Genomic DNA, 20,667 nt, shown 5'->3' with positions numbered 1-20,667 from the left:
TGTATAAAGAACCCTATGGTAAGAATGAATGACACAGAGTTCATGGTAGTCATGGGAGTTCTTGATATTGTCCCCATAGTGCAGCTACTTTTGTTCCCTAATAAGAACCTGAGGCTGCAATCCTATACAGTCTTACTTGGAAGTATTCCATATTGATGCTTCTGAGGAACACTGCATAGGATTGGGCTATGAGCCGCTGGAAGCCTGTCTCTCCAATAAAGGGATAAGATCTTCTGTTTGTTTACCATTAAGAAAATGCCCTTAGACATAGGGAAAATGTAAAAGGGTGTCTGCCTTTAAAAGCTTCCAAATTTAAGTGGCTTTACTTTAGCAAGCCCCAGATAACAAATAGTAAGCATTACCTAAGTTGAACACATTCAGGAGAACATGGATTTTATGTCTGTACTTTGGTTGAAGACTGTTTTCTTAACAGAAGTGCATAAAAAGCCTCAAAAGTGAAAGTCTGCAGAAAAAGAGACTCCTGAAACAGTTTTATAATATTGGGTAAAAGATTGCTCTGATTTCAAGGCTGCAACCCAGCAAATTCTGGATATAAATGGGCTCCTGTTTTATGCATGAAGATGCTATTCTGAGAATAAACCTTTCCTTAACACAAGGAAACCCCTTCAGCAGTACAATAGTCGCAAAGCATAGCAACAATTTCTGGAGCTATAATGACTCCTTAGCACTCTTGGGAGTGCAAGAAGCATGAGGACATTTTAAAAAGCTTTCATTAAATGCATATACTTCAACCTAAATTCACCTACAGAAACCTACTGAATTAAGAAAGGTACAGACATCACTCCCACCCACCCTCTCCTTTAAAATGTAAATAGCTGCTTAAGTGATAAGGCAAAAGTGCAGCTGACATCCTAAGGAAGCATGCGCACTCTGTGCGTCTCTGGGGTGCCTCATGCAGCTCCCACTGTCCCCCTGGCATGCGTACTGTTGCACAACAGTCCTTAGAGTTTGGAGTGCTGCCAGGAACACAGCATGAGTCCTTTCTCATGATCAGTGAGAAAGGATGAGAGGGAAAGCGGGGAGGAAGGCTGCTATCACTTACCTCCCCACAGACGATCCCTCTGTCTTTGCTCGGTGGGCGGATCCCCCCCCCCAGATTATTGCCACCTGCACCTGGATAATAACCACTATTTGTAAATCCCCTGCCCACACCAGATCAGGAGCATTACACCATGGTATTGAAAGGAGTGAATATGTGGCAAAGACCTTTTTGGACATGAAAGGATTAACTCCTCTTTATTAAATCTACAGTTAAGGTAGAATCAGATCAAGACCTCGAGAAAGCCAAATCCTTGTGAAATGAATGCTAGCCATTACTGAATTGCCTAACCAAACTCTCTTTTTGTCTTCTGTAAGCCCCCCTTTTTTAAAAAAAAAATACAGCTTTAAAACTATATCTATGCACCCTCATTCTTTCTAAATTCACCAAAACTACTAACATCAGATGAGGAGTTAACAAGATTCCCCTTCTTCCCTAGCAAAACTCTTTGTCCAGCATCTTCCATGATTACTATACAAGCATCAAGTTATCAGTTATGGGACTAATACACTTTCATGTGTAACATGTAGTTCTGCTTCCTCTCATATTATTCACTTCATCATTGTAATATCTTACAATATACAAGAAAGCAATATACCTAAAGCCTTATAACTTTTCAATAATTTTGCCTTTGAAATGGACTATGCTATCAGTATGGCCAATGGTCTCAAACTGCTTCTCAAGAACAGAGGATATCTGTAATAAGTTATTTTAAATGTCATTAAATTTAAAGCATAGTCATTGATCTATATGCTTGCCCTCATTCTAGGCTTTAGATTTTGTTTTGCAATGAAAATGGCCACTACAGAAGGGTTTGACAAATACTGCTATATATTAACTTCTTGATTTAAGTACAGAATAAATATATACTACAAAAATAGTATCTCCCCTTTAGGGCAAAATGTATGTTTTTAATATATGTAAGTGTTATAGTGAAATATGGAAGTTTTTATTCAAGGCTTCAGAATCTCAAGTAACTTTCAGGTTATCATCTCAAATAATGATAGTTTTAAAACAACTCTTGCTTTGTTGAATTTTAGAGAGATATAAACATATAATTAAACTGATCACAGGTTTAATTTATAATGATTATGCTGATAAAATAACGGGATAAATCTATGCCAATTCCAGAATTACATCTAATATTGCAAATCTGGAAGTCAATGTCACATATAATTATTGCTACAAAACCACAAGAGTAATTAACACAGCTGAGATTTCACATCACCACAAGTGCTAAAGCAGAAAGTAAAGTTCATTACTTTCATTTCCTTAATATGGGCATGTATCAGTTCAGGCCTCATGGGGAGTCTATGATTTGTTTAAATTAGACAATAAAACGTAACACATAATTACACAACTCCTCTGAGTAACTGTTAGGTATTTTGTGAAAAAATCTTCAGAAAGCATTATAAAGATGTGAATCACTTTAACTTTTATGATACTGTCAGTTCAGACAAATGATGCATTCATAGACATGCTCATAAACACTGCATTTATAATGCAAAGTCAATATAATTACAGCAGCAGGCAAACAATATGTACAATTATGTTACACTCCCCATTCTATGAGGCCATTTACATGCGTGCAAAACTGGGCGAAGGAAGCCCAGTCTGGTTTTGCATGCTCATGTGAACCAACGGGATCGTGCCTGATCCTGGTGGCTACACGGAGGCAAACCTGCCTAAGTAGCCTCCCTGCACGCTCTTAACTTCATTTTTTTAATTGTGTGTCAGCTGTAACTGCTTTCAGACATGGCTGGTACACCCGAAGGGGCAGGGTGGGGGGATCCCAATAATCCCAAGGGGGATCCCTTGTGTGGTGCATTATTGGGGCTCCAGGGGTCAGGGTGACGCACAGCGGCATGTCCTGGTGCCCCAACCCTGGGAGCTCTGGGCAAGCCTCCAGTCAACTGGTCTGGTGATCCACCCGCACAGGGAAGCCACGGTGATTGTCTGCGGGGAAGGTACATTAAATCCTCCTTTCCAGCAGACCACCCTGGAGATCTTCTCATGGATCATGAGAAGAGCTCTTATATCTCCACTGCTCAACAGTAAATGAACAGTCTTTTATACTAAGGGTCTATCGCTTGCAGTATTTTCCACGTGATGTTTTTGATGGTTTTTAGGAACACCATGAGCAGGAGGCATATTGAGTCCTCTGCTTTCCACTTTAGGAATCCATTTCATGGATTCCATGATTATATGGCATGTTCAAGTTCTCTTATAACATTCTGATTGTTTGCACTATGTTCACATGGGATGCTGCTTGGGTGGATATCATTAGTCCGCTTGAGCAGTTTCTGCAGCTGCCTGAAACTCACCCTAACCCTATCTTGCAGAAGCTACAGTATATAGGCATCAAGTATTTATGGTTGCCTCTTAGAATACTGGCATTCTTTATCTGCCTGGACATTGTGTGCAATGACACCATTTTGGAAAAGAATAGAGAGTAGGAAGACACTAGACAACTTCCCCTTAAACAAGCTGCGCTTCATGGGGTATGTTAAGGAGAAAGAAGAAAAAGCCCTCAGAACATCTCCCTTAAGCAAACATAATGCAACAATGATATAGTAATAATGAAGAATATGCATGGCAATAATCCACCTCAGTCACCATGGCTGCTCATATATCAGCTCTCATTTATACATCATTCTGAGATGTACAGATTTATGAGCAACACAACTGAGTTTACTAAAAACATTAGAAATAACATGAACCTTACACAGAATATTCCATTTTCTACATCATATGTATATGATGCAGAAAACAAGGTAATGCCCTGTCAAATCACATGTTAAATTAACATCACAACGAAGCTGGCAAGCAATAGCAAATGGATGTGAAAATACATTCAGAAACATATTAACCCATTTTGTCTTCACACTCTTGGAGTCCTTAGGCTTAAAAGATAATGTACTGTATAACAGTGTGAAAATATTTTACAATACAGTGCTGTACTCTGTATGCACATACTGGCTTGGCAAATAGGATTACAATACAGACATAACAAGAATAAGTAACACACACACAAATAAACTCTCAGAATGCTATTTCAAATTTGTTAACTGGATTTTTCATTGATAAAATGGTCTGAAAACAAACAACCAGATATTTTGAAGCTGCATTTCCTTTGTTTCATTTAAGTGAGAAAAACTAATGGTAGCCCTAATTACCAATTACTAGTAAAAATTCAGATCTCATTTCATGTTCATTTTTATCCCATCAACTAGAAGGAAGTATTTGTATTTAAAAGAGATGGAAAAAACTGAATTAGTTCAGCTAGTCCAGAAAAATCTGAACACAATTTATAGTACTACAGCAAGCACAAGAAATTTGTCTTATATGCTAAAGGTATGTTAAGAATCTGTTCATTCAGCTGCCCCATGACATCTAAATATCTTCAAGTATTATTTTGGCTTCCGTCTTCTCCAAATACGGCTTGAATACTTAACATCACATCATATTATTTGTTAAAACACAATATTATTTCCTTCAGGGAGATTTTCAATAAAAAGTGTTTCTCATGTTCCTTATAATTTTTTTTCAATTAAGGAAATGTATCATGTTAAGAAATTTACTTTCTTAGCTTTAAATATAATTATTACACACATGCACACACACTTTAAAATCCCTTTCAATGTAAAAAATAACTGTTTCAGTGGGCTTACCTGCCACTGCTTCAAAAGCTCCCGGACTCCTTGGGCATCCTCTAGTATTCTCTCTTTGTGTGTGGCATCCTGAAGGACATTGGCAGTGGTCTCTGATTCTGTAAGCCAGGCAAGGAACTTTTCCAAATCCAGGTAGAATTGTTGCAGCAGCCTTAGGGCTGCTTCTAATGCGGCCTCTCGCTCACTAACTCTGTGAAAGCACAAATATAGTCAAATGCAGCATAGCGATAGGAATCAGGATAGTTCATTTACAGAGACAGAAGGAGGTAGAAGATGAAAATGTGAGCAGTTTTCAATAAATCTAGAAAGAGAACTCAAATACAATCACAGTCAGGCAGAAGTACAAATATCTGTATTTATTTCTGTCTGCTCTTCTATGTCCACGAGTTAATGTTCATTTCTATTTTTTTGGTTTTTTTACAGAGGAAGGAAGGAAAGAAGCCAGGAAAAAGCAGAATGTGGTGGCATTTTTCAATGCAAGTACAATGGAAATTGCTTCTATAGCCGTGAACACTGGCTATATTGCATTTGAAACTTTAGGATTTGGAAAAGAACTCCTTATTCAAAGCTCTCAGTGACGAGACTGATACTGACTATCTGACATCTGGACTAGCACTGTGTTGGTGCAGCGGTTTCTGACATCCAGACTAATTCTGCACTAGGGACATGCAAAATGTTCACTGTTTGGAAAATTCCAAATCAAAATGGGCCATTTAGAGTGTTTCGAGTTCGAAACAGAATGGCCTTCAAATGAAGAGCCCGTTCCAAGTCAGAATCTTTTGAGAGTTCTTTGTGACACCAGGGTGGGCAGTGAGGGGCAGCGGTGGGAGGTACCTTTAACAATCATTACCTGGTTATTGCCTGTACCTGCCAGATCCTGTGAGCAGCAGTGCCCTGCCCAGCATCTTGTGCAGAGGCTGCCTCATCTACGTGCACGCAAATGGTTTCTGTGCATGTGCAGAGAGAGCGATGTGGATTGGGCAGCCTCAGTGCGAGATGCCAGGCAGGTTGCTGCTCCTCTGGGAGCTTGTAGGTGTGAATGGTACCAAGGTAATGATTTTTAAAGATACCTCCCGTCCCTTCCTTGCTGCCCACCCTGCTTGGAACACTCAAAACCTGAGCTCATTTTATTGGAACAATTGGCTTGACCAGTTGTTCCGACGGAACGTTCCAGGGATTTGCATTCCATTCTGAGCTCAGAACGGAACACAAATCCTGTTCCATGCACATCCCTATTCTGCACCATTGTGTGATGGGGAAAGGGGTGGTTTTCAATTATCTCTCCTTCCTTCTGAAGTTCACAGTGCCTCTCAAAAATATGTCCCTGAACTCTGATTGTCAGCCACTGTCTACAGGTTTTCAGGAATAAAATATATCTTTTTCAGCAACCTAATATAAGCTAGTATAACTTACTGCACCTACTGCCAACAGCACTTTGGAATTCCAAGGCGTAAGGACACTTGTATCACTCTTTCACACATACGCATGCACACACAGATAACATTTTGTATCCTAGGCTAAAAAGCTCTGGAATAGCACAGGGTATCACTGTTGCATAGCTGGTTTTACAGTGGACACAACAGAAAAGGAAATTTAAGACATTTAATTAAAAGGGCTTAATTTTGGCTCCATTAAAACAATTAACTTGATTTATTGCTACTATCAGTTATATATCTGTAATATATGTTTCTGCATTGATACTCAAGCACTCTGTTTAAAAGAAGCTAGACTTGTAAAGCAAACCTTCTTACACACTGCACATTAATGTGTGAAGGTCAATAATCATGCAAAAGTGGCTGTGGCTTTATCATCAGCAGAACATATTATGCCATAAACAACTCCTGCAGAGCTGAAGCAGCAAGGCTCAAGAAATGAGTGGTTTATTCATCATGGGCTTAGTTTTTGCTGAACAAGGACTCTGATGCAATATAGTTACTGCTATGAGAATGGATAAAAACCTTGTTGCTTGTTCTCATCCTGTTAACATTAAATGTGTGTAACAGATGCAGAGAGCTAGCAAGCAGCTATCACCTCAGAAATACACATATACACTCAACTTGTTTTCTTGAAAGATATGCAATTTGTTTCAGGAAAGAATCATCCACATCCTCTCCTTGAGCCCCTGGTGGCGCAGTGGTAAAACTGCCGCCCTGTAACCAGAAGGTTAGAAGTTTGATCCTGACCAGGGGCTCAAGGTTGACTCAGCCTTCCATCCTTCTGAGGTCGGTAAAATGAGTACCCAGAATGTTGGGGGCAATATGCTAAATCATTGTAAACCGCTTAGAGAGCTCTGGCTATAAAGCGGTATATAAAAGTAAGTGCTATTGCTATTGCTATTGCTATTTATATGGCAGTCTGCAGTAGGTTTGAACTAATTTCCTTTTCTATTTATTCTTCCCCAGATGTCCTCCACTGGCTACTGTGCAGAATTTTTTCTTGGAACTCTGTGAAGTGTACATGTGTAGGTTAGAGAAGTTATTCTGTAATCACATTTGTATCATGAGATTCCTCTTGGAATAAAAGTAGATTCAGGCTGAATTCTGAAGTTTTCTTTTACACCTGCCTTATGGCTGCTGGAACAATGCTATTGTATTATTTTTGTTGACCTGATCCATTGACCAGCAAAAGATCTGTTCCTTGGTTTCTTCTACATTCAAAATTCAGATAATTCATTTATATAGCAGAAGATATTAATTATCTAAATTTTGAATTCCACCAAAATGGGTGGAAGTTTCCAAAGATTCCAAAGGAGGAGTTACTAAAGGCACAGTCATAAACAATTTCAATGAGAAAGAAAATGGGAGAAATCTAACCCATCTGCCCCCACCACCACCACACACACACACACACACAAACACTTAGTAATGAGCTAGGGATGGGGAGGGAAAAGAACACACTTAAAAGAAACAGAAGAAAAACATCTCGCCAATGAAAAATACACATAATTAGTTCAGAATTATGAGGACAGGAAAGCTAAAGCTCACAACGAGTTGATGCTGGTGAGGGATATTAAGATAACTTTAAAAAGCCTTTTCAGATTTGCCTGAAATAAGAGGCATATTAATAATAAGTTGTGGATTGGTAGCATTTGGAGGACCACAGGCTGGGAGCCCCTGTTCTAGTACATTTCGCTGGTGATCACAGTCTGCTACAGATAATCACAGATAATTCTTCTATGTTATCCATTTTCAAGTCAGTACAGGTTTATCCCAGCTGGTATAAAGAACAGTCCTGTTACTAACAAAGACAAGTTGAAAATAACTAATTTCACTGAATGGCCTCTAGGTTTTTCCTCCTGAATATCAGCCTGGCATGAACTCAGCTTACACACAGACTTCCTCAACCCCAGCATCCCATGTTAGCAACAAGATGACTGAGCAATGTGACCAGAAACCCCAGGCTGAGTCACTGAGAGGCTCTGTAGGCTGTTTTGTACTGTATCTTGTGGGTTTTTAAAAATGTGTTGTGATTTCATGTGTGTTATATGTTTTTACTCAATGTTTTAATGCTGTGTTGTGAGCCGCCCAGAGAACAATTTGTTATATGGTGGCTAACAAATAAAGTTTATGGTGGAAACATTGAAAGAGCGAGCAGGGTAGGGGGAGAGGGATAGTAGGCCCACTGCTCAATAAAGATATGAAATATAATATTAACGAGTGAAAGAGAAGGCAGAACTGCTCAACTCCTATTTTGCCTCTAACAAAAGCAGCATAAATGATGAAGGCAGAACCGCAGTTTAATAAGGAGTTGGTCAGGAAATACTGATCCATCTTAAATTAATTCAGGTCTTCACAGATGAATGAACTGTATCATAGCTAATAAGTGGATACATTCTCAGAATCTCTGTCTGAGATATTTGAAAAATCATGGGGTATGGCTGATGTGCAACAAGACTGGACATGGGCTAATGTTGTTCCTGGCTTCAAAAGTGGGGTGGGGTGGGGATATGGAAAACTACAGGCCAGTCAATCTGACTTCAAGAGCATGGATGATGCTAGAAAAGAATACAAAACATTTGGGCCATTCACATGACCAGTGGGGCCGGGTGGCAGGAGGGGTAGCAGGTGGGCAGCCTGGTTCAACTCACTTCACCCCAGACAAGCACTTGAATGTTGCTGGGAGTGCGGATTACACACCCAGATGATCAACGCTGTGTGCTGAAGCATGGAGCTCTGGAGGCTGGGATGACACATCCCACCTCCTGATATCCCACATGCACCGCACAACATGCATGGTGCATTGTGGGATTCCTCCAGGAGACAGATGCTCTAGGCACCCATCTCTGTGTCCGCTGGGGGGCTGAACATAGCCCCAGTGAACACACGTTCCCAGAGCCCGGTTAAGGGCTCACTCAAGAGACAGGTTAAAAAGCTGGCCTTGGTGGTGCTGCTCTGCCGGGATTGGGTCCGATCCTGGTGGTTCTGACACACAGCCTAACACAGGCTGGGATTCCCTAGTCTGGATTAGGGTGTGTGTGAGAACAGCCTCAGTCAGTTTTAAAAGGATATTTTTTAAAAGGCAGTGATTTACTAGAAGTATGCATGGGTTTGCCAAGAATAAATTCTACCAGGCTAATTCTTTGTTGTTGTTGTTTTAAGTCAAGTTATGCTGTGGGCATAATTAATATTTATTTCAGTAAAACACTTGACAGTTCTCCTTGATATTTTGATTAGCAAACTGGACAAATGAGTGCTTGATGAAAATACTGTCAGATTCACAACTGGTTGGAAAACCATACCTAAAGAGTGTTTATCAATAGCTCCACATCAAGCTGTAGGGAGGTTTCAAGCAGGATGCAGAAAGGCTCTCTCCTGGCCCTGGATCAATGACCTATATCAGAAGTTTCCAACACAGGATACTAGAGGTACTTGAAGGGCCCCCAGGGGGTAGTGAGGGTCCTCCTGCCTCCCTATGCTGCAATCACACTATTTGTTCCCCGTCTGAAGCTTGCCAGCTTGAAGCCAAAGTGCCCTCAGCAATGTGTCTGCTTCAGAAGGGGGTGGAGGAGGGTGAAGACCCCTTCCTCCGGATTGGCTCGATACATGCTGAAGCTTAGAGTACCCCTCCCCTCAGTGGGACTGAGAAGCTTTAGAAAACTAGCACTGAGCACTCCCACTGAAATTAATAGGACAATTAATTTTATCCCATTTATTTCACTAAGAGGTCATTCACACAAACAAAACTGTGTTCCACCCAGGTTTGGGAACTGTGTATGCTCCCAATTTTTGGTGGTGTGGAAGCAAGGTAAGAGGAAAAACTGGGCTGAAGTGATTGTGTGGAAGCAAGGTAGGAGGAAAAGCTACCCAGGTTTTCCTCCTATCTTTCTTCCACACAGTCACTTCTACCCAGGTTTTCCTCATACCTTGCTTCCACACAACTGAAAATTGGGAGCATACACAGCTCCCAAACCTGGGTGGAGCACAGTTTTGTTTGTGTGAATGACTTCTAAGTCTTCTTATGTGTAATTGTGTGGATGCAAGCCAGTGACTGTAGTAATTTGTCTCCCTAACTGTAACACTTAAATTTGTGAGTGTGTGCGGGTGTTGTATATATGTATATATAAACACACACTCACAAATGTAAATGCTAGTCATGGGATAGGCTATTCCAGTCATTGGCTGGCTTACATCCAGATTAAGTTACTCATAAGCAGTCTTATTAAAATTAATGAGATCAGTTTACTTCTCCTATTAATTGCAATGGGAATACTCATGAGTAACTTCATCTGGATGTAAGCCAGTTACTGGAGTAGTCTGTCTTATAACTGTAACATTTAAATGTTGTGCTCACTCATTTACTCTATGGGGTACCTGAGCTGAACATTTGTGAAAGAAGGGATACTCTTGTTTAAAAAGTTGGGAACCCCTAACTTATATGAAGGGCTGGAGGGAATCCTCATCAGATGTTACAAAATGGGAAAGGATAGCTAATATTTGAGAAGACAGGAATAGCACTCAAAATGACCTTGATAATAGGAATGTCCAAAACATTTTGATGTTGAAACATTTCTTCTTGAAACAGGCTGTTTCTAGAATTTCGAGCTCAAAACAAAATGTCCTTTAAATAAAGCGCCTGTTTTTAGCTTGGAACAAAATAGCCCCATTTCTATTTTAAATGTTTTGATGCCATTTTGGGGGCCTTTCTCCCCTTTGATGATTGGTATTCTGGCACTGGCTTCCGATTGGCTTGTGATCTCCTTGCTTCTCAAACAAGTTGTTCTAGTAAGGACTAATCAGCCTACTTTCCTTTCACTGTCTCTACATCTGGACTAAATTTGGTTCAGATCAAGGCCCCCAAGTTAGATTTCATGCACCTCAAATGTTCATGCATCCACCTTCTTGGCTTGGGGTGGATTACATCATTACAAACTACAATACTGAGGTGTCCCTGTGTGTCACTCACTACGGCTGTTCCAAATTTGGTTCAAATCAGTTAGATGGTCCTCAAGTTAGTACACTTGTGTCTCAAGAGCTTATGCATCCACAATCATGGATTGGGGTTGAGCCATCTTGGATCGGAGTGGGTGACATCATCACAAAGTACACCATTGGGGCATCCCTTTTGGTCCACTCAGGTGTAGAAAATTGCTTCAAATTGCTTAGATTGTCCACAGGTTAGTGTACTTGTGCCTCCAAAGTTTACATGTCCACCATCTTGAACTGGGGTGGAGGATATCATCACAATTTTCGCCATTGAGGTGTTCCTAAGTTTCCCCACAGCTGTAGCAAATTTGGTTCAAATCGGTTAAGTGGTTCACCACCTAGCTCACGTGCCTCAACGGTTTATGGTTCTGCCATCTTGAATCTGTGTGGATGCCTTCATCATAAACGACACCACTGAAATTTCCCTGTGTGTCACTCACTACGACTGTCCCTAATTTGGTTCAAATCAGTTAGACAGTCCACACGTTAGCCCACTTGTGCCTCAAACATTCACATGTCTGCCATCTTGGATTGGGGTAGATGACATCATCACAAACTATGCCATTGAGGTGTTGCTATGTATCCCTATAGCTGTATCAAATTTGGTTCAAATCAGTTAGACTATCCTCAAGTTAGTACACTTGTGCATTAAAAGTTCAGGCGTCCACCATCTTGAATCAGAATGGGTGACATCGTCACAAAGTACACCATTGGGATATCCCTATTGGTTCATTCAGCTATAGCAAATTTGGTTCAAATTGGTTAGACTGTCCACAAGTTAGTGCACTTACACCTCCAAAGTTTACGTGCCCACCACCTTGAATTGGGGTGTATGACATGGTCACAATCTTCGCCATTGAGGTGTTCCTAAGTTTCCCCACAGCTGTAGCAAATTTGGTTCAAATCGGTTAAGTGGTTCATCACCTAGCTCACGTGCCTCAACGGTTTATGGTTCTGCCATCTTGAATCTGTGTGGATGCCTTCATCATAAACTACACCTCTGAAATTTCCCTGTGTGTCATTCACTACGACTGTCCCTAATTTGGTTCAAATCAGTTAGACAGTCCACATGTCAGTCCTCTGTTTCCCTATAGCTGTAGCATATTTGGTTCAAATCAGTTAAGTGGTTCACAAGTTAGCCCACAAGTGAGCTTCAAAAGTATAAATGTCCGCCATCTTGAATCAGGGTGGATGACTTCATCACAAGCTGTTCCATTGAGGTGTCCATGTGTGTCACTCACTGTAACGGTACCCAATTTGATTATAATAGTTTAGACAGTCCATATATTAGCCCACTCACACCTCAGAAGTTAACGTGGCCGCCATCTTGAATGGGCGTGGATGACATCATCACACATCATGTCATTTGGGCATCCCCATGTGTCTCTATAGCAGTTGCAAATTTGGTTCAAATCAGGAGGTTCAAAAGTCACCCCCTTGTGCCTCAAAAGTTTACGCGTCTGCCTTCTTGGATAGGGGTGGATGACATCATCACAAACTACATCATTGTGGTATCCCTATGTGTCCCTAAAACTGTACCAAATTTGGTTCATATTGGTCCAGGCATTGCGAAGTTAATGGGGGGAGGGCACATGGACACACGGTCACACAGACACACATAAAAAATGTTGGCTGATCACATAAGCCTAGGCTAAAAGGAGGTTAAAAATTGCCTGCTTGCCCATTTCTTTTGTGGGTTGGGTGGTAGGTTGCCCCCATCATGCCCTACCACCCAACCCATTTTGGTGTCTCTAGGAGCTTCCCATGGGGAATAATGGAGTGTTTTGATTTTCCCCATTCTTCCCTATGGCCAAAACACTCAAAACATTCCAAGTTTTGTTTCGTCAAAACAACTAGATTGGCTTCTGTTTCGATGAAACATTTCAGCCATCTGCATTTTCTTCCAAGCTCAAAACAAAACACAAAATCCATTTTGTGCACATTCCTACTTGATAACATGGAAGACACAATTCAAACTAAGAAAAGAAAAATGAAATTCAGCAAAGCTTTGTACTTAGGCAAAAATAAAACAAAGCAAAAAACCCAAACTTGCAAATGTATAAATATACAATGGGGGTAATATCTGGTTTTGCAGTAAAATATATTAAAAGGAAACCTTGGACTGAAGTCAATCACAACCCAAACATAAGTCAGCAATGTGCTGCAGCTGCAAAAAGGGCTAATGCTATTTTAGGCTACATTAAAGGAACCATATTTTCAAGTAATAATTCCACTTTATTCTGCCCTAGTCAGACCACATCTGGAGTACTGTGTCTGATTTTAGGCACTACATTTTAAGAAATATGTAGTGAAATTGGAATGTGTTCAGATGAAGGCAACCAAGTCAGGCAGGGGTCTGGAAAACAAACCTTGTGAGAAAAGGTTGAAAGAACTGAGTATGTTTAAACCTGGAGAAGAAAAGATTGAGAGGGGGAGGTTAGTACTTTTGCAATATCTGAAGGGCTGTCACATAGAAGAGAGCAAATTCTTATTCTTTGCTGCCCCAGAGGGTAGGCTTAGATCTAAGCGGCTTAAGTTATAATAGGCTAGATTTTGACTGAACATTAGGAGAAACTCCTTAATGGTAAGAGCAGTTCAATAACAGCATCGATTGCCTGGAATAGTGTGGGTAGTCCAGCTTCCTCTAGCTGGAGGTTGTGAGAATAGGATTCCTTTAAAAAACAGGCTGGAAGGAACAATCAGATATAGGTTGGAGGCCAAGGACTCTTGCTAGAAAAGGGAGCAAGAAAACAAACGGAAAGGCTTATTTGCATAGAGGCTCTGGACTAAACAACATGCTTGTTGTTAGCACAGCAGTTTCTAGCAGTTTCTTCAGAATACAAATACAACACATATTTATATACTGCTTTTCAACAAGAGTTCAAAAAGTGGTTTACATACACACACACACACACACACACACACACACACACACACACACACACGGCTTTCTGTCCCCAAAGGGCTCACAATCTAAAAAAGAAAAGAAAAAAGAAACGTAAGATAGACACTAACAATAGCCACTGGTGGGACACTGTGCTGGGGATGGATAGGGCCAGTTGCTCTCCCCCTGCTAAATAATCACCACTTTTAAAAGGTGTCTCTCTGTTCAGTTGGCATGGGACAAAGAACACAAAGAACAAATAGTATTATGAGTGGGGTCCAGATTCACAGATGATTGTGAAGCTTGCAAGAATTAACAAGCAACATGATTGAACAGCATAGGTTGCCAGACATAGTTGAGCTCTTCAATCATCCTCCAGAGAACTGGAGAAAATGTAAGCTGCAATTTCACTTCTTCATGGTAGCTGGTAGGCAGGGGCGTAACGATAGGGGGGGCAGGCAGGGCACGTGCCCCGGGCGCCACTCTGGTGGGTCACGTGGGGGGGCGCCAAAAAGTGCCATGACCCTCCCCCGATCCCCCCCTGGATCGCACGGCAGCGGCGGGCGGCGGCGGATCGTCATCTTGTGCCCCTCATGGTGAGCGCGGCAATGGTGGGCGGCAGTGGATTGCGCGGCGGCGGGAGTGAACACGGCGGTGGCGGGCGGCGGCGGATAGCTGAGTGCAGCAGAGCGACGCTGAGGCCTGCCGTCTGGCCCGGCGTCGCTTCCCAACTGCACAGCCGCGCTCACTCCCACGCTGCCACAAGCCATGAGGGGCACACAATGACGATCCACCGCTGCCCGCCACCGCTGCGCGATCTGCCGCCGCCCACCACCGCTGCGCTCACTCCAGCCAGGGTGCAGGTATGTGGGGGGGCGGGGGGGCGCACAATTTCAGGGGCAGAGCTTGCCCTGGGTGCCGTTTTCCCCAGCTACGCCTGGTAGGGCTGTGGAGAAGGTAGAAAAGATGACGGAAGTATTTTGCAGAACTCTGCAGGGTCCTAAATTGTTGATTTGTATAATACCTTTTCACTATCAACAGAGCAAAAGTCTTGTCATAAAGATGTTTGAGGAATACTATTTACTGATCTACCCACGCCTCAGAAAACCCAACCCTTTTGAGAGATATTTTTCATACAAGAAAACAAAATGAGACTGAAACCTTTCAGAGTTTTGTGGTAGATCTGCAAAAACTAAGTCAGACATGTAACTATGGAGAGCTGGCTGATTCACTGATAAGGGATCAAGTTGTCTTAAGGGTACATGATGAGAAAATAAAAAGAAGAGTGCTATAAATTAAAGATCTCACTTTGGCAAAAACTGAAGCAAATGGAGCTGTAGAAGTCTCTCTCTCTCTCTCTCTCTCTCTCACACACACACACACACACACGCACACACACACACAGAGGAGTATGTTGGAAGAGAGAGGATGTGAAGCTAGGGACCCTTTAAAAGATGTGGGAGAAGAAATAACCAGATGTATGTAGGTCAGAGGAAAAGAGGTGTTGCCAGAAGCAGCAAGAGAACAAAGTAGAAGGTTTGCTTGCATTTAGGCTCAAGTGTTTGTATTCAGCATACAATAGCTGGACTAGCTGGCCAACAACACTTCCTCCAAGCACTTATCTATTACCTAGCACTGCATTAGCAGCTTCTCTCCTCAAGAATATGCCACCTTTAAGCAGGGGGAACACAGGACTAGGCTGCACTGAACCAATATTTTGTGCAGGCATGAGTTTTCAAATGTACATTTGAAGCTGAGCAGAGAATGTTGGAATCATACTGGTATCAGAGCGCAGGAATTAGACTTGGGCTAGTTGAGATATCATGCCTGCTGGGAGCACACGCTCATATTAGATATTTTACTAACTGGCTTACTGACTTGCAGTGGATTGTGTGAACCTGCCCTAGTATTCATATCAATGGTCTAAAGCCCTGTCAGTTTAAGACCTAAGCTAAGGCTATTTCAATCCTTCACAAAGCCAGGAAATTGGAACCTAAGGGTGGTGCCTTAACAGATGTGCCACATAATCAGTAATGGAGTTGTGCAATGTCACAAACTGTGTTCGCTTACAACTTGGCTTCTATGCACCCACGCTTTTCCTTGGTCTTTGGGACCCAAATCAAGATGGGAAGGATTGCACTTGTGTTGCATGTGTTTGCGTGTTTCCCTTGTGTGCGTGTGTTTCTGCGCTTTTGCTGCATGCATGTGTTTGTGTGCTTTGCATGCCCGGGTATGTGAGTCGTGCATGCACATATTGTTTGTGTTGTATATGTGTGTTTCTTTAGTGCATGTGCATATGTGTGGTTGTGTTTCTGTTTGCATGTGCATGTGTTTCTCTCTGCGCATGCATTTTCAAAATCATTCTATGCACCCCCGAAACTATCAGTACTTCTTCCCCAGAGTGGTGTTACTTCCAACCTGGCTTTGCCCACCTGTACATTTCATGTCCCTCCCCCGTCCTTAAGAGTTTATATTCCATAACTAACAGAATTGGCATTGCATCTGCAATAGAATCCAGGAGCTGGGTCCCCATGCCAATCTCAGAGTACTGGCAAAGTCAGCATTCTGGCTCCATTATCAAGACAGCCACATTCTGCATAGCTTCATGAGCACTTGCTAGCCACAGGTTTTAATGGGGCAGGAAGATCTTAATACCTTTTGAACTGCTGCTTGAAACTTCATCAAAACATTAAAAAGGCACTCCTCTTTGACAAACCTGGCAGAGTGCATCTGACATGTTGACCAACATTTGAAATATATGCTAAATGGTTCTAAAGATTGGAGAACAAAGGAACAAAGTGCCAATTTCCAGCACTTTTTAATTTGCTGTAACTGTGGCCATTTTTTATCAGATCTCCTTGAAATTAGGCACATTTGTAGACCTCATCAAGTAGATTACACACCCCAAATTTCAAATTATTATCTTAATGGCCGTCACATTTATAAAGCAATAGGTTTTGTGAAGCATGTAATGGCAGAACCTTTTTTGCTACTTGCCAAACTAAAGGGGCACTTTTGTGCCCCTTTTAAAACAGATTTAAAAGTAATTAAATATTTAATTAAATAATTAAGTACATAGGAACACACGAAACACCCTTATAGCCAGTGAGACCATTGGTCCATCTAGCTCAGTGTTGTCTACATTGACTGACAGCAGCTCCTCCAAGGTTCCAGAAGGAGTCTCTCTCAGCCCTATCTTGGACTTGCTAGGGAGGGAATTTGGAACCTTCTACATCCAAGCATGAAGATGCTCTCCCCAGAGCAGCCCCACCCCCTAAGGGGATCTTACAGTGCTCACACTTGGAGTCTCCCATTCAAATGCAAACCAGAGTGGGCCCTGCTTAGCAAAGGTAGTTGAGGGAGAGAGACAGTGGGACCTGAGCAGGAGTGGTTCTCACTCCTGCTTCTGCTGCCCAGGCGTTGCTGAGGAGCCTTGCCCCCAGCCACGGCAACTCTCTCATCCTTGTGCCAGGCTCTGGCCAACTCAGCCTAGCCTTTCCTCCAGCCATTCCTCCTTCCTCCCAGGTGAGCCTGATCCAAGGGGGAGGAGGACATGGGGGGTGGGTTTCAGCCATGCTGCTGCTGCAACAGCAGATGCTGTGGGGCCCTCTGCCAGTGCTGAAGAGATCTATGTCGACAAGCAGCATGGCCTTCTACAGCAGTCTCCTTTCCTCCACTGTTAATGGAACTGCCCAGGGGCAATTGGTAAACACCCCAAAAATTGTGTTCGGGCTTTATGTGGGGAAATTAGCTCTGGGTAGGAGAGTTCCACATCAGATTAAATCTACCCAAAGTTATAGAACCAGGAAATAAGTGGACTGAGGCAAGTTGGAAGTTTCAAAAATTATAAAGGGTTTATTGAAAGGAGGGGTACAATAGAAAGAAATGTGTGGTTAAAGCAATCCTACTACAGGTATGTTCAACTGAAAAGAGGTGTTTTACCTTAAATTCCAAATTGTATGAATTCCCAGGCAGACTAGAGAAAGAGGTTTTAGAAAAGGAGACAGCTGGATTTAAGAACAAGGAGAAAGGATAGAGATGGGCCCAGTGAGGGGCAAACGTCCATATATTACCTGAGCTTCTACTGGTTTAGAAACCTCGGGGTGCCCTGAACAACTGAAGGACTTTGTTCCTCAGGAATAGCTTGGTCAGAAGCAGGGGTTAGAAGACCAGAGGATTTAGCTGATAGAGGTAAATCCATGAGGGTGCCACCTCCGTGGAACCAGCTTCCTATGTTGGTGAGGAAGACTGGGCAGATCGGGTTCAGTTCAGACAGATAACCATTCTGGGAACTGGCACAAAGAGCTGGACACAGTTTGGTAGGATGGCATGTGAGCAGCAGATTGCCCAAGCTGCTGGTAACTCGAAAGTGTGTGTGGGTTGCAAAGGAGCAATTTGGGATTTGATATACGCAAGGACATGTCCTGGGGCAACATTCCAATCGACCTTTCTAGCCTACTTTCCAGTAGACTTATAAGATCACCCGGCATTCTGTGTATGTCCATGTGTCTGTCTGTGTGTCCCCCCTCCACATCAACTTAGCAACATCTGGACCAATATAAACCAAATCAGGTACAGTTGTAGGGACACACAGGGAAACCTCAATGGTGTAGTTTGTGATGATATTATCAACCCCAATCCAAGATGGTGGATGCATGAATGTTTGAGGCGCAAGTGTGTTAACTTGACGACTATCTGATTTGAACCAAATTAGGTATAGTTGTAGTGAGTGACACACAGGGACACCTCAGTGGTGTAGTTTGTAATGATGACATCCACCCCAATCCAAGATGGCGGACACATGAATATTTGAGGTGCAAGAGATCTAACTTGTGGACCTCAATTTGCACCAGTTCAGCTGTAGAGATAGTGAAAGGAAAGTAGGCTGATTAGTTCTTACTAGAACAACTTGTTTTAGCCTGCTTTCCAGTAGGCTTATGAGTTCACCTGGCATTCTGTTTGTGTGTCCATCCGTGTGTCCCCCTCATCAACTTTGCAATGCCTGGATCAATATGAATCAAATCGGGTATAATTGTAGAGATACATAGGGACACCTCCAGGGTGCAGTTTGTGATGATGTCATCCACCCCAATCCAAGATGGCTTCCACGTGAACTTTTGAGGCTCAAGTGGGCTAACCTATGAACTGCCTAACCGATTAGAACTAAATTTGCAGCTCTAGGGACACATAGGGATGCCCAAACGGTGTGGTGTGTGATGATTTTTATTTTTATTTTTAAATTTATTTAATGTATTTCTATACTGCCCAAAACTTACGTCTCTTGAGTGGTTTACAACCAGATAAAAACAAAAGTAAAACATTAGTTAAAAACAGAAACAATAAATTTAAAAACACAATTAAATTTTCCCCCACACCAATTCAAGATGGCAGCTGTGTGAACATCAGAGGCGCGAGCAGGCTAATTTGTGGACTGTAACCAATTTAAACCAAATTAGGAACAGCATCACTGAGTGACACCTCAATGGCATAGTTTGTGATGATGTCATCCACCCTGATCCAAGATGGCAGACATGTAAACTTTTGAGGCACAAGGGGGGTAACTTATGAACCTCCTAACTGATTTGAACCAAATTTACTACTGCTATAGAGAAACATGGGGATGCACAAACAGCATGGTGTGTGATGATGTCATCAACTCCAATTCAGGATGGCGGTCATGTGAACTTCTGAGGTGCAAATGGGCTAATATGTGGACTTCCTAACCTATTTTAATCAAATTAGGTACAATTGCAGTGAGTGACACACATGAACACCTCAGTGGAATAGCTTGTGATGATATAATCCACCCTGATTCAAGATGGTATATGTTTACACTTTTGAAGCTCAAGCGGGCTAACTTGTGAACTGCTTAACTGATTTGGACCAAATTTTCTACAGCTGTAGGGACACATAGCGACACCTCAGTGGCATAGTTTGTGATGATGTTATCTACCCCAATCTAAGATGGAAGACATGTGAATGTTTGAGGTGCTAGTGAGCTAACTTGTAGACTGTCTAACTGATCTGAACCAAATTAGGGACAGTTGTAGTGAGTGACACACAGGGATATTTCAGTGGTGTAGTTTATGATGATGTCATCCATACGGATTCAAGATGGCAGAACCATAAACCGTTGAGGCACGTGAGCTAAGTGGTGAACCACTTAACCGATTTGAACCAAATTTACTACAGCTGTAGGGAAACATAGGAACACCTCAGTGGAAAAGATTATGACAATGTCCTCCACCCCAGTTCAAGATGGTGGACAAGTAACTTTGGAGGCATAAGTGCACTAACTTGTGGACAGTCTAACCAATTTGAACCAAATTTGCTACACCTGAATGGACCAATAGAGATGTCCCAATGGTGTACTTTTGATGGTGTCACCCACCCCGATCCAAGATGGCGGATGCAAAACTCTTGAGGCACAAGTGTACTAACTTGAGGACTGTCTAACCAAGTTGAACCAAATTTGGAACAACTGTAGTGAGTAACACACAGGGACACCTCAGTGGTGCTGTTTGTAATGATGACATCCACCCCGATCCAAGATGGCAGACACATGAACATTTGAGGAGCAAGAGATCTAACTTGTGGACCTCCATTTGCATCAGATTTAGTCGAGATGTA

The 20,667-nt window shown here is 42.2% G+C and overlaps 1 protein-coding gene across 19 annotated transcripts in view; it reads right to left on the bottom strand.

Moving 5' to 3' along the window:
• DMD (dystrophin) overlaps positions 1 to 20,667 on the bottom strand; it is a 1,901,967-nt gene that overhangs the window by 371,501 nt on the left and 1,509,799 nt on the right. For all 19 annotated transcript variants that reach the window (XR_008319265.1, XM_053308495.1, XM_053308494.1 and 16 more), the window contains one exon: positions 4,732 to 4,921. Coding sequence is in view for 18 of the 19 variants with exons in the window: in XM_053308495.1 (XP_053164470.1) it covers positions 4,732 to 4,921 (190 nt within the window). In the remaining variant the exon portion in view is untranslated. The remainder of the gene's footprint in view (positions 1 to 4,731; positions 4,922 to 20,667) is intronic.

This window comes from Hemicordylus capensis, chromosome 3, assembly GCF_027244095.1.
Source record: "Hemicordylus capensis ecotype Gifberg chromosome 3, rHemCap1.1.pri, whole genome shotgun sequence".
NCBI classification, from domain to species: domain Eukaryota; kingdom Metazoa; phylum Chordata; class Lepidosauria; order Squamata; family Cordylidae; genus Hemicordylus; species Hemicordylus capensis.
Note: the sequence above shows the minus strand (reverse complement) of the source record. Positions and strands in the feature narration are given on the sequence as shown.